Source organism: Capricornis sumatraensis, chromosome 5 (genome assembly GCF_032405125.1).
Source record: "Capricornis sumatraensis isolate serow.1 chromosome 5, serow.2, whole genome shotgun sequence".
Classification (NCBI taxonomy): Eukaryota; Metazoa; Chordata; class Mammalia; order Artiodactyla; family Bovidae; genus Capricornis; species Capricornis sumatraensis.
Genome location: NC_091073.1, coordinates 52,051,130 through 52,066,542, shown reverse-complemented (window position 1 = coordinate 52,066,542; position 15,413 = coordinate 52,051,130). Strand labels below are relative to the sequence as shown.

The 15,413-nt window shown below is 37.0% G+C and overlaps 1 protein-coding gene across 3 annotated transcripts in view; it reads left to right on the top strand.

The window, feature by feature from the left end:
• SYPL1 (synaptophysin like 1) overlaps window positions 1-15,413 on the top strand; it is a 30,689-nt gene that overhangs the window by 6,447 nt on the left and 8,829 nt on the right. For all 3 annotated transcript variants that reach the window (XM_068972609.1, XM_068972607.1, XM_068972608.1), the window contains 2 exons: window positions 13,817-13,938; window positions 15,205-15,412. In XM_068972609.1, the coding sequence (XP_068828710.1) occupies window positions 13,817-13,938; window positions 15,205-15,412 (330 nt within the window). The remainder of the gene's footprint in view (window positions 1-13,816; window positions 13,939-15,204; window position 15,413) is intronic.

Here is a 15,413-nt window from a genome sequence, read left to right as displayed (position 1 = left end):
AGAATAATCATCCCAAGTAGACCACTAAGATTTTTGCAAACAGGGACCATGTTTTATTGTAATTTTGTGGTTTATAATATAGCACAGAAGAACACAACAGAACATACAGATTGTATTACAGAGTACAGGGGATGAGGCATATTTAGACTCCTGTTTGTTTCATCCATTTGCTTAATACTTAAATTTTTAGGCTATCAGCCTGTGACACTGACTGCATTTTAAGAAACTTAATCTTTCTCTTAAGCTTGCCATTTGTGTTCACTTTTTTTCTCTATTGTGGAAAGGGAAAAAAAATGGATTTCAGATGGTATTTTGTGCCTAACAGATCATCTCTCTGTACATGTAAAACTTGGAATAGACTGATTTGACTTACCTCGTGCCTTTGCTTTCTGTTTCTTCTACCTGGAATCCTCTCGGTATTTACTTTGAACACTCTCATGGGATATACAAAATGTTTTTTCCATAGACTATATATATATTTATGTTGTGTGTATATATATATATGTACATATATATAGTCAGTGCTTTTAGAATGCACAAACATATACACATATGCACTTACCTCACACAAATAACAATCTCTGATAAAACATTAAAGGGAAATTTAAGGTAACGGAGCAATGCTGTATTATAATAAAGTGTTCTCAAACACTGGTCTCAGAACCCCTTTAAACACCTAAATATTGAGCACCCCAAAGAATTTTTGTGTATGTAGGTTATATCAGTCAGTATTTACCATATTAGAAATTTAAGCTGAGATTTGAAAAAAAAATTTTATTTTAAAATAATCACTTGAAAGTTAGAGTACACCAGTGACAACAAATGTGGCTGGTTTTTCTTAAAGTGAAAGGCTCATTCTATTCATTAAAAAAAAAAGATCTGACAGATACCTGAGTCTGAATAACTATATTATGTCTATTACTCATTCTTTCAAGTAAAACTCGTATTCAACGAAAAAAAGTGACTATTTCAGGGAACAACTCAGTTGCTTAAATGTTCTCCCTGGAGACAACCATTGTATTTCGGTATGCAGTAAAAGTGAGTTTTGTTTGTTCATTTGTTATTAAAGTACTATAGTTAATTTAAATTGTTGTTTTAGTTTCTGGTGTACAGCAAAGTGATTCAGTTATACATACATATATTCTTTTTCATTTCCATTATAGTTTATTACAGTGTATTATAGTTCTCCGTGCTAAACAGTAGGGCCTTATGTTTATGTTTTCTATAGTAGTGTGTATCTGCTGATCCCAAACTCCTAATTTATTTCTCCCTGCCTCTTCTTTGGTAACTATAAGTTTGTTTCTTATGTCTGTGAGTCTCTTTCTGTTTTTTGTGTATATTTGTATCATACTTTTAGATTCCACATTTAAGTGATATCTTATGATATTTGTCTTTCTCTTTCTGACTTCATTTAGTCTGATAATCTCTAGTCTATCCAAGTTGCTGCAAATGGCATTATATGCATTATTTCATTCTCTCTTATGGCTGAGTAGCTTTCCATTCTATTTATAGACTACATCTTCTTTATCCATTCATCAGTCAATGAACATTTAAGTTGCTTTCATATCTTGGCTATGTAAATGGTGCTGCTACAAGCATTGGAGCATTTTCAAATTCGAGTTTTCTCCAGGTATATACTCAGGAGTGGGATTGCCAGATCAATGGCAACTCTGTTTTTAGTTTTTTTAAGAACCTCCACTGTTTTCTGTGACTGCACCAGTTTACATTCCCACCAATAATATGAGAGAATTGCCTTTTCTCCACATTCTCTCCAGCATTTATTATTTGTAGACTTTTTGATGACTGCCATTCTGACTGGTGTGAGGTGATACTACATTATTTGCAGTTCCCTGATAATTAGCGAAGCTGAACATCTTATTAGGTACCTGTTGGCCATCTGTATGTCTTCTTTGGAGAAATGTCTATTTAGGTCTTCTACCCATTTTTGATTAGGTTACTTTTTGTTATGGAGTTGTGTGAGCAGTTCGTATATTTTGAAAATTAAACCCTTGTCAGTTGCATTGTTTGCAAATATTTACTTGCAGTCCTTAGCTTGTCTTTTCAGTAGTAAAAGTATTTGCACATCTTGTTTCATCCCACAGAATTTTAAGAAGACGCAAGAGTCAGGATTTAATAAAAGTAATAATTTTTCTGTTTCATCAAAGACACTTTCAAGTAAAACTGGCTTTTTTCATTAACTGCAAGTGCATGGCAATGAACTGACAGTTTGATGCTTTTGCTGATTCTTACTGAAGCCTAGCAGTTTTACCCATCAGTGCTTTTGTGTTGGATCAGCGCAAATGCCAACACAGTGTAAAAAGCAAATGATGTAATAATATTGTGAAAATATTTTTGACCTCACAGACCCCTTGAAAGAGTCTTTGGTACTCCTTGGGATCCACAGACCACACACACTGAGAATTGCTTTTCTAATACAGGGTAAACGTCTTTGGGGACCAGCAATGGAACAGAAGTATAGGTGGGAGAAGGACTATTCTTGGATCTGGGAAGTAAATCTGAGAAAAAGCTTCAACCTATTTTTTGGATTTATGACTTCCATGGAGTAGAGTACTTAATGTACTAACGAAGACTTTAATCAGTCTGCCTGCTTAAGGTCTGCTTTGTGATAAATTGAATATTCTCCTATGTTAGTAGTTTGGGGTCCCAAAATATAGATACAGTGTTTGCAAAGAAGGGAATTAGAAATGATTATAAAACTACTGGGCAGGGAAATTACTTATAAAACCACTAGACCAAGAGGGAAAATGGGGAAATAACATACTCAAGTTGAGCCTGCATCAAATGTCCTGAAACACATGAAGAAACTAGTTGACTTAAAAGCTCAGATTATATCAGAGTATGTCAAGGCTGTATATTGTCACCCTGCTTATTTAACTTATATGCAGAGTACATCATGAGGAATCGCTGGGCTGGAGGAAGCACAAGCTGGAATCAAGATTGCCAGGAGAAATATCAATAACCTCAGATATGCAGATGACACCACCCTTATGGCAGAAAGTGAAGAGGAACTAAAAAGCCTCTTGATGAAAGTGAAAGAGGAGAGTGAAAAAGTTGGCTTAAAGCTCAACATTCAGAAAACGAAGATCATGGCATCTGGTCCCATCACTTCATGGGAAATAGATGGGGAAACAGTGGAAACAGGGTCAGACTTTATTTCTGGGGGCTCCAAAATCACTGCAGTTGGTGATTGCAGCCATGAAATTAAAAGACACTTACCCCTTGGAAGAAAAGTTATGACCAACCTAGATAGCATATTCAAAAGCAGAGACATTACTTTGCCAACAAAGGTCCGTCGAGTCAAGGCTATGGTGTTTCCAGTGGTCATGTATGGATGTGAGAGTTGGCTGTGAAGAAAGCTGAGTGCCGAAGAATTGATGCTTTTGAACTGTGGTGTTGCAGAAGACTCTTGAGAGTCCCTTGGACTTCAAGGAGATCCAACCAGTCCATTCTGAAGGAGATCAGCCCTGGGATTTCTTTGGAAGGAATGATGCTAAAGCTGAAGCTCCAGTCCTTTGGCCACCTCATGCGAAGAGTTGACTCATTGGAAAAGACTCTGATGCTGGGAGGGATTGGGGGCAGGAGAAGAAGGGGACAACAGAGGATGAGATGGCTGGATGGCATCATTGACTCGATGGACATGAGTCTGAGTGAACTCTGGGAGTTGGTGAGGGACAGGGAGGCCTGGCGTGCTTCCCTGGGCATGCCTCATGGGGTCGCAAAGAGTTGGACACGACTGAGTGACTGAACTGAACTGAACAGATACTCAGTTTTCTGTGAAGTGAAAGACTCATTTCAAGACAGCCATCCAGATCAAGAGTTGGAATACTGATTCACTCCAAAAGACATAAAAATAATAGAACAGTCTGACATGATCTTAAAATAGGTATATTTTGGTTCCTCAGAGATTTCTAGTTCCATATTCAGGTAAAAAATTGTCTAAGAATGTGACATAGATATGTTTTCAACATATAATAATTAAGAGTTAGCAAAAAACACCTAGCTATTTCTTTCAATAGGAACTTAGGTTTACTTCTCACGGTTCAAATTCTTACGGTTTATGGAAACTACTAGCAGACTATTTTGGAGAAGGCAATGGCACCCCCGCCAGTACTCTTGCCTGGAAAATCCCATGGACGGAGGAGCCTGGTAGTCTGCAGTCCATGGGGTCGCTAAGAGTCAGACAGGACTGAGTGACTTCACTTTCACTTTCATGCATTGGAGAAGGCAATGGCAACCCACTCCAGTGTTCTTGCCTGGAGAATCCCAAGGACGGGGGAGCCTGGTGGGCTGCCATCTATGGGGTCGCACAGAGTTGGACACGACTGAAGTGACTTAGCATTAGTAGCAGGCTATTTAGAACTTTCTGTGATTGTACTTATCAAACAGATGGAAATAATAGAAAAGTGAAATTGAAGCACTTTGAAACTGACTTTACTGCTCAGTGCACAGTGGAAAGAAACTGAAATATTAACATTAGTAACAAAATGTTTTTTATATCTTTAATAAATGCTTCAGACCTTGACTTAGCAAAATCAGTACCTTGGCTCTAGGCATCTAATCTGACTGACTGTAAAAGCAGACATGCTATGATAGTTCATCTAAAGTACTGAATGGTCATCTGATTTAGTAAAACAGCATGCATTGATTTTGGACATAGACCTTCATTTACAGTATACTTTTAGGTCTATTTCTGAAGATTTCAGTTATATAATTTTCCTGAACAGCTCAGTCATGAAACGAAATAGCAGAGGACCGTGCAACTAAAAACATGTAAAAGATATCTGTAAATTAGATGAGTACCAATGTTCGCCAGTAGGATCTTCTGTGAGCTGTGCAGTGTCTGGGAGTAGGAGCTGGAACTGGGACTCTGGCTGACTATCAGTATAAGATTTTATAGACAAAGCCCCAGATGCATGTTTTACTATGTCGTTATCTTAAGGCATATTATATACTCTCATTAAATTTCATTCAGATTTTTAAAAACCCTTATTTCAGATATTTGTCTAATAATTTTTTTCCCCCAACTTTTTCTGATTAAGTAGAATCTTTTTTTAACCTGGTCATATGGCTGGTGAATCCAATTCACAAAGAATATTAATGCTCTTGGACATGAGTTTTTGTATTGTTACTGAGTAGTTTCTGTGAAGACATTTTTAAGCCACCAGTCCATTTTGTGAAGGTTAGTTTGGTTAAAAGTAAATAGTTTATTCTATAAAGTCAACTTGCCATGAACACTCACATTATGATACATGAACTCTGAAATAGAAGAATAGGTGATGGTATCACTGTCTGTCCTATGTTATGGGACTCCCTTACCTTCAGGATACCCCACATACTGTCCCAGCAGCTGACTCTCTGACATACAGGCCCAACATGGGTTTCAGCAGTATATTAAATTTAATGAAGCTTTACTTCCTTGTTTAAGTCTAAGAGTAGATATAAATAGACACATTTTCTTCTTGTACACCATTTAAATTGAGTACTCCAGTCTACTTTCGAGAGTAATATTCTGGAGGGCCAGTCTAAAGTATGTATGAGTTACAAATATCTAAATCAATGAGGCATCTGTTGTGTCTCTAATGTGGGTCCAATGGGCCAGAGAGGTGAGTGGAACTCTAGACTGTCATCGTGAATATGGGACCTTTTGACCTGAATGGAAGCTTGCTCTCATCCTGTGCCTGGATTCTTAGTCATTACCCTACAAGTGGAATTTTATGTCAGCGGTTTCAGTCATTCTTAATGGGATAGAGTAGGGGCGGGGGGTAGGATTAGTTTCCTAAGTGGCAAGGAAGTGTAAATCAGCATACCACCACAACTCATTTTAGACTAGAAGTACAAACTGAAATGCATATTGGAACCCCTCATAAAGTAAATGAGTATAACAAGCTCTTTGGAAGAAGAAAGAATAATATAATTCATTGATTACTGGTAACTAACATGCATTCTGAGGGGTGGAGAGATGATAGAAAGTGACAGCAATCTGGAAAGCATATACCATTTCTTAAGTGTCATCTGTCACTCATTTCTATGGGACTGTCACTTTATGGGAATATAGGTCTGATGTTGCCATAACTTTGTTTCCCCATTCACGTGCGGGAAATCCAAATTTTCATGTGCAGCACGCTGATAATACTCACAACAGATTCACATTTTTCATGAATACTGGGAAGACCATAAATCTGTTTTCAGGCCAGGTTTCACCCGTGAGCTGCCAGAATATAAGTTCTAATTGAAATCAAAGTACTAGTACAATACAGGGAAAGGTGAGATGATTGGATAGCTTACCCTCAGATTGTTTGTACTTCATTTAGTAAAAAGTGTGTGCCTCATCCCTTTTTTCCCATAAAATAAAGACCAAAATGACAAACATGACATTTATTTATCTTCCTAACAAAATGACAAACTTGAAATGATGAATATGTAAGACTTGAAATATTGTTTTATTTGTACATTATTGAGTATTTTTTTTCCCTTTAGTTAAGCAGGCAGTTAGTGAGCATTTGGTGTATGTCAGGCCTTCTTCTAGGTAAGCACTGAAAACCCAAGAATGCAAAGATACGATAGTCTGCCAAGGGAGGGGTAAAGGCAATAATCTTAAAAGCAATAAGCTGTGGTACAGTGTGCCATTTATTTACTAATTTTTGTCTTAAGTGGCAAACTAGTTTTTATTATTTTGGGGTGTTTTTTTTTTTAATAAGATACACAAAAATGCCTATAACAGAAGTAATGAGCTCAAGTCTGGCAGCGTAGTAGTCAGAATATTTCCACCACAAGGAATCAGACAGGGCCTTAACGGATGAGCTTGTTAGAGATGCAGGGAGGGTGGAGACGGAGGGGGCAATCCTGGCAGAAAAAAAAAAATACATTCAAGACATAAATACTTGGTGTGTTTCAGGAACAGTAAGTATACAGTGCAATATGACAGAATTGTATAGGCCCTCGCACGGAGTACAGTGTATAAATCTAGAAAGATAATGTTGAGGCTATGCCTCTCAGCCCTGCCTCTTATGCCAAATTAAGAACTTCGGGCTTTATATGTTTTCTCAACCATGAAATCTCAACCATGGGAATGACACGACCAGATTTTTATTTCATATCAGTATGATGTCACTCTAAACACCTCTGTGCCATAGAAACACAGTGCAGACTACAAATGCCAGCCGTAGAGTACCTTTAAGCATTCCACTAGCCACACTAAAAAAGAAACGGGAGGTTAGTTTTAATAATACATTTTGTTTAACCCAATATATCCAAAATATTATTGTTTCAACAAGTAATCACTATAAAGTTTTTGATGAGATGTTTTGCATTCTTTTTTTCGTACTAACTCTTCATAAACCATGGTATATTTTACACGTACAACCATCTCAGGTCAGGCTAGCCATTTTTAAAGTGCTCAGTAGCCACATGTGGCTTATGGCACCTTAATGGAGACTGCAGCTCTAGAGCCCACAGTAAAAGATGGATGGCATTAAGAATGAGTTTAAAAGTGAAGAGTCTGTTGGGTTAGTCCAAGGGAAAAATGGTGAGGGCCTGAACAAAGATAGTGGCAGGAGTGATGTACACAAGAAGTGTTACTTGCTCATTCATGTCCAGCTCTTTGCGACCCCATGAATCACAGCACGCCAGGCTTCCCTGTCCATCACCAACTCCCGGAGTTCACCCAAACTCACGTGCATCGAGTCAGTGATGCCATCCAGCCATCTCATCCTCTGTCGTCCCCTTCTCTTCCTGCCCCCAATCCCTCCCAGCATCAGGGTCTTTTCCAATGAGTCAACTCTTTGCATGAGGTGGCCAAAGTATTGGAGTTTCAGCTTTAGCATCAGTCCTTCCAGTGAACACCCAGGACTGGTCTCCTTTAGGATGGACTGGTTGGATCTCCTTGCAGTCCAAGGGACTCTCAAGAGTCTTCTCCAACACCACAGTTCAAAAGCATCAATTCTTTTGCACTTAGCTTTCTTCACAGTCCAACTCTCACATCCATACATGACCACTGGAAAAACCATAGCCTTGACTAGACAGACCTTTGTTGGCAAAGTAAATGTCTCTGCTTTTGAATATGCTATCTAGTTTGGTCATAACTTTCCTTCCAAGGGGTAAGTGTCTTTTAATTTCATGGCTGCAGTCACCATCTGCAGTGATTTTGGAGCCCCCCAAAATAAATTCTGACCCTGTTTCCACTGTCCCCATCTATTTCCCATGAAGGGATGAGACCAGATGCCATGATCTTCGTTTTCTGAATGTTGAGCTTTAAGCCAACTTTTTCACTCTCCTCTTTGACTTTCATCAAGAGGCTTTTTAGTTCCTCTTCACTTTCTGCCATAAGTACTGTATACCAATATATTTTGTCTGCTTCCTTGTTGCTTCCCCTCTCCCCATATTCTGATATTATAAACAATATTACTGTGAACATTCTTAATGCTTGTCATGTGGTATGCATGAGCAAGAGTCTGTCCTAGATCTATATGCTAGTAAATACTAATCATTTGTAACATTTTTGCAAATATCTAATAGTTTGTAGTGTACCCCAAAGCAAATGATTCAAGGGAGTGAGAAATGAAGACAAAAACTGCAGTCTCTTTATTACCTAATCTCAGAAAGGACATCTCATTCCTTCTACCATATTCTGTTCACTAGAAGCAAGTCACTGTTCTATCCACATTTAAGTGGGGTAGGTGGAGATTAATCTCTACCTTCTGAGGGGAAGAGTATCAAGGAGTTTGTGGATGTTTCTTTAAAACCACCATTCTCCTTTCCTTAGTGCCCTAGAAAGCCAGGTCTGTTAGATACAGTTTGTCTCTATGCACAAGTCTGCTTCTGGCCTCTTTATTCTGTTGGTTCAGTTGTGTGTGTCCTGTTTCTTTCTTCTAATTCAAAATATGGATATATAGGATATACCAGGACTCATTTCCTGGCCTTGTGTTCTCACTGTATATTCATATATATTTATGCTGAAATAGTATTCTTCTTTCTTAACTTTTTAACTCTTAACTAAAGATACCACACTATGTATGGACGTTATACCAGACTCTTCATATATACAGCTAAATTCCTTTTCATATATCTTTCTTCATGGAAAAAAAATTCCATGGATAGTTATGATCCTGATTATGGGTGGCCTGATTCAAGGCCCTGGATTAATCCATGGGAGGCATTATGTCAGTGTTCAACAGTATAGGACTTGCACTGAATTCCATCTGTTTGCTAGATGTGTGTAACCTTGAGCAAAACAGTGCCTGCTCTCTTTGAGTTTACATTGTAGAGAAAAATGGACAAACAAATAATGAAGTGCTGTCAGGCACTGTTCATTACAATGGAGGAAAAATAGATCAGTACAAATAGAACTGATTGCGTGGAGTGGGACGGGCACTGTTTTTTTAACATTGTGTGGTTAGGAAAAGGCTTTTCTGATAAGGTCACATTGGAACAGGGAGCTGTGGAGTAGGAAGCTAACCATGTATTCCAAGCAGAGGAAATAGTCAGTACACAGGTTCTGAAGAAGTTTATTCCATGTCTTTAAAGAATAACAGGGAGAACATTTGTGTAAAGAGGTTTGGCAGGGGAAAAAGTAGCTACATGAGATCGGAAGTTTTAAAGGAGGAAAGGATCTTGTAGACCATTATATAAACGTTGTATTTGGAGAGAACTCAGAAGCCAGTGGAGAGTTTTGAGCAGATGATAAAGTTTTCTGCCTTACATTTTTAAAAGATGGCCCTGGCTGATGTGGAAAATAGATTGAAGAAGAGGCAGAGACTGAAGTAAGAGGATCAACTTAGAAGACTGTTAGCATATAATTCAGGCAAGAAGTAATAGTGGCTTAGATGAGGATGTTGTGATGATGGTGGGAAAAGTTAACCAAGTTCTGAATGTATTTCATAAATAGAGCCATCACCATTTGCTGAAGGATTGAGCTCTTGGTTATTACACTATATCTTGGGTTTTTGTTTGTTTGTTTTGTAGAAAATTCATGAGATACAAAAAGAAAAAGAAATTATCTTTTGTCTTCTTTTCAGAGGTGACCACTTAAAATTTTGATGCATATTCTTTTTAGTTTTCGTTGTGTATGTGCACAGATAATAGACTCATGCACAATGCATTGTTTAAACAAACTTTATATGTAATGAACCTTTTTCTCTATCATTAGGTATTGCCCATCATTTTAATGACTGCATACTGTTCTCTTTCAGGAATGAATTACAGTTTATTTGACTCCCTGTCAATATTTAGGATGCTTTCAGGTTTTTCCCTGTTTGAATAGCATTTGAGAAAGCATTGGTACATTTCTTTTTTTTTTTTTTTTAATAATTTTTAAATCTTTAATTCTTACATGTGTTCCCAAACATGAAGGTACATTTCTTTAAGCATATGTATGATAAGGAAAACAAATCTCCAACTACTTTCTGAGACCTGGAAATAGCCACAAGTGAGGCCTTATAAGCTCATGAAATAACATTTCTGCTTATAGTTTCTTGACTTTATAGTTACCCTCGGTTTTCAATTTATCCCGTTTTGATTTTGATACTAATAGATAAGACTTCCTTTGGATTTCATACTAATATTTAATAGGTACACTGTAATAGGAGCAAATGTGTTGTTATATGGGCTGTTATACTAATTTCTATATTATACTAAGGAAAATAAAATCACATCTGTTGAGAGGTTGCAGCTGCTGCTGCTAAGTCGCTTCAGTCGTGTCCGACTCTGTGCGATGCTATAGACGGTAGCCCACTATACTCCTCTGTCCCTGGGATTCTCCGGGCAAGAATACTGGAGTGGGTTGCCATTCCCTTCTCCAGTGCATGAAAGTGAAGTGAAGTAGCTCAGATGTGTCTGACTCTTTGTGACCTCATGGACTGAACCCTACCAGGCCCCTCCATCCATGGGATTTTCCAGGCAAGAGTACTGGAGTGGGTTGCCATGTCCTTCTCAGCATGTGCTACTATATGCTAAATACTATATTGAGTCTTAAATTCAACCTTCACAATAACTCTATGCAGTAAATACTATTACTACTGCCTTTTTCCTTTTTTTTTTTTTTTTTTTTTTTAACATTTTAGAAAATTGATGCTTGGTAGGGTGAACACAGTATAAAATCCTGGTTAAAAACAAACTCTGAAGCCAGACTGCCCAGGTTTGAATCTTGACTTAGCAGTTATTAGCTATGTAACCTTGGGAAGTTACTAACTTCTTTCTGCTTCTTTTCTTTTTTAATGGACATTACTTTTCTTGTTAAGAGTACAAAATAATGACACAATTAAAGTGTTTCTCACATTATGACAATCTGGATTCTCATCTTCCCCTCACAGCATGGAATACAGTTTCCCTCCAATATCCTAAACTATTTCTAAGGACCTCATGCTTGCTTTGCCTTGCTTTGAATTCTTCCTTTCTGCTAGCATGGCTAACATGGCCAGCTTCTTTTCTCATTATTAAAATTTTTTTACCTAAGTCTGCAAATAACAAATGCTGGAGAGGGTGTAGAAAAAAAGGGAACCTTCTTACACTGTTAGTAGGAATATAAATTGGTACAGCCATTATGGAAAACAGTATGGAGGTTTCCCAATAAATAAAAACTAGAGTTGCTGTATGATCCAGCAGTCTCATTCCTGGGCATATATCTGGATAAAACTATAATTCAAAAAGATGCATGCACCCTTGTCTTCACAGCAGCACTATTCATAATAGCCAAGACATGGAAACAACCTAAATATCCATCAACAGATGAATGGATAAAGAAGACATGGTATAAACGTACAATGGAACACTACTCAGCCATAAAAAAGAATGAGATGCCATTAACAGTAACATGGATAGATCTAAAGATTGTCATACTGAGTGAAGTAAGTCAGACAGAGAGAGACAAATATCATATGATATAATTCGTATGTGGACTCTAAAATAGGACACAAATGAGCCTACCTGTGAAACAGAAACAGACTCAAAGAGAACAGACTTGTATTTGCTGAGGGAGGAAAGGGAGTCTGGAATTGGTAGTTGCAAACTATTACACATAGAATGGGTAAACAAGGTTCTATCATACAGCACAGGTAACTAAAAAATCAATATTCTGTGATAAACCATAATGGAAAATATGAACAAAAATTATATAACTGAGCCACTTTGCTGTAAAGCAGAAATTAATTGTAAATCAACTATATCTCAAGTTAAAACAATTTTTTTAAATTCCTTATCTTAAAAGTATGATCCCCAGTTTCCAGAATGTGATTAGTAAGTATCATTTCTCATTCAAGGAACTAAGTTTCCCTGGAGATAATACACTGGATGAATCCACAATTAAGGCAGGACATGTACAAACTTATCCTGAAATATTGTGTCCAGAAAACAAGTAAACTATCAAAAACTGTAAGGGTCAAGGGGGAAAAAAAGGAAAGCCACTTGAGACTACCATTAGCTAAATACAGGACAGTTTGAGTATTAAAAAAATAAAGGCAAACAGTTGGAAAACATAAAATATATTAAACCTAATTTACAATAATGCTAAAAATAATCCAGTTGTTACATCTGGAAGATACTAAGAAACTAGTTTGCTCTTCTAAAAATTGGTAAAGAAAAATAAAGAAGCAAGCATTTATACTGTTTGCCTCCTATGAACCATACCTCAGGTTAACCAAAATGATGATGTGACAGAGTTCTACACAGAATTCCAGGTAACAAACAAACAAATGACAGAATGCTGCATTTCCCAACCTCTAATAAAATAATGGAACCAAGTCATGACCATCAGTAGCTGCTGAAACCACTAGAGGAAAGTCTAATGGAGAAATTAAAGGGTAGATCAGGCTGACAATACCTGAACCCACTAATTCATCTTAACATCATAACAAGAGAGCCAACTAAAAATTGGCTTTCTCACAAATAAACAAGACAAAACAAGTGACGAAGAGAAAACACAAACCAGAGTTTAATCTAGCCTCTTTAGAAAATACAGATAGAGGAATTATGCCACACAACACCATATGGAAATCTCTGTAAGACAAATGGCCAAGTTTCTTCAATAATAAATGAGAAAGAAGTGTGGGGCTATGAAGAGAAACCCATGACTTAACAAACTTTATATTAAACAAATGTAATGTGCAGACTCTGAAAAAAATACTTAAGATTAAAAAATATGAATCAGCTTGGGAAATTTGAACTCATGACTTGCTATTAAGAAAGCATTGGGACTTCCACCTGGTGATCCAGTGGTTAAGAATCTGCCTTGCAACGTAGGGGCAAGGGTTCAAGCCCTGGTCAGGGAACTAGGATCCCACACGTCACAGGGCAACTAAGCCAGCAGGCCACAACTACTGAAGCCCACATGCCACAAGAGAATCCGTTGACTGCCATGAAAGACTCCACGTGATGTGACTAAGAGCTGATGGAGCCAAATAACAAGTGAAAGAAAAGAAAGGAAGGAAGTATTAGTTGTCATGGAGTGATAATGGTATCATGGTGTTGGGGTGGGATGAAGGGTCTTTTGTTTCAGAGACAAACCAAAGCAGTCATAGAAGAAATTATATAATAGAAGCAGTGTGCATAGAAAGGTAACAGACACAATAAGGTCTGCCTGTGTTCATAATTTAAGTTGGTGACTAGTGCATGAAGCTGGGAGGTCAGAGAGGTTGCAGATACATTTTAAAATATTTTTCACCATCTTCATTTGTAAATAAGAATTCGAAGAATGTTAGTGAGCCAGTTTTTAATAGTCATTAATAGTCACTGTATTTAAGATTTTAATGACCTATGTTTGGGTAGAGTAATGCTTCTTTCTTTTCTTTCTTTGGTCTTTGTATAGATTGCTTCTATCTTTGCTTTTGCTACCTGTGGAGGTTTTAAGGGCAAAACAGAAATTCTAGTGTCTTGTGCTAAAGAACCTGAGAATAAAACGATTACAGCTGCTTTTGGTTATCCATTCAGGTAAGTTTGCTTTTGTGGTTTAACAACTCTTTTCACTCATTAAGATTTCCCAACAACGTATCGATCTTGGGAGTTAGACATTTTTAATTTCATGCTCATTTGTAAGTAGTGATCATTGCTACTGAAAGTATGGTGTGTGGACCAGTGCCTGTCTGCAGACTGTTTTCCTGAACTGTGATGAAATAAATACAGAAAATGACAATAAGCATTCAGAAACTTTCATATGACATTGCCTTGACACTTTTATTCTGTCATCCCACAGTGGATTGGAACTTTCAAAACAAGACTGCTCTGTCACCTTAGTTTGAGAAGCCGTGTTGTAGAAGCAAACACAGCTTACGAAAAATCCAACCTTTTCATGTATTTGAAGTTACTAATGTGTAATGTATAGCTTTAAGACATATATTTATATAAAGTGAAGAGTTCCTATGTTTCTTTCAGCAGCATAAAACTTTATTTTCTGAATATTTATGGCTATTTTGTTCTGTTTGACCTCAGGATTCATTAAATGTTTACTCCATCTGTCCTATGTTTAAGTGAGGGTATGAATCTTTCTCCACTTACTGACTACTTACTTAATTCTCTAGACTCAGTTTTTCTGTTCAGTGAATTTAAACCAGTTAAGGTTGCTTTGATGATTAAATAAAATCTTACATAAAATAAAATAAAATTGATGATTAAATAAAATCTTTACATTAAAGATATGTCAGATAGCAAGTGCTTGGTAATCAGTCTTTGCCTCTCCATCTCTTAGTCCTTCTCTTATAAAGTTCCTGTATAAGGAACTGTTATAGTAGCATCTTTAGTGATAAGTGCTCTTGTGATTTATCGATAGGGAAAATTAAAGACTTTGTGGAGTTAGCTAATTAAAGAGAGTTAAAATGTGAATCATCATAATTGATTCTCCTGGTGCTAGTCACACAGACTCTGCCTCCTAGAATGGAATACAATTTCTCAAATTGTAAACAATTTTGTAACAGTGCTCTTAATCTGCTAAGTTTTTGTTACAGGAAGATAGTATCTGGGTGTGAAAGTGTTTAATTCAGTCTGTATTCAATGTATCATAAACCAAGTATTGGGGTAGTAAAAGATTTATGTACTTTTCTTATGAAAATTTTAATTGAATATTTGAATTTTTCACTTTTTTTAAAAGGAAAGTGTTTTAATATATTTGAGGAGTATATTTTACTTAAATATTCTGCCTATGTGTTTCTGTTAGAAGAGTCCAAGTAATTCATAAATTGGTTTGTCCCTTCTTTTTAATAGGTTGAATGAAGCATCATTTCAGACACCTCAAGATGTAACTGTCTGTGGTGTAGATTGGAAAAAGTATGTCCTTATTGGAGATTACTCCTCTTCTGCGCAGTTCTATGTGACTTTTGCAGTCTTTGTCTTCCTGTACTGCATTGCCGCCCTTCTGCTGTATGTTGGTTACACGAACCTGTATCGTGATAGTCGAAAGCTTACCATGACTG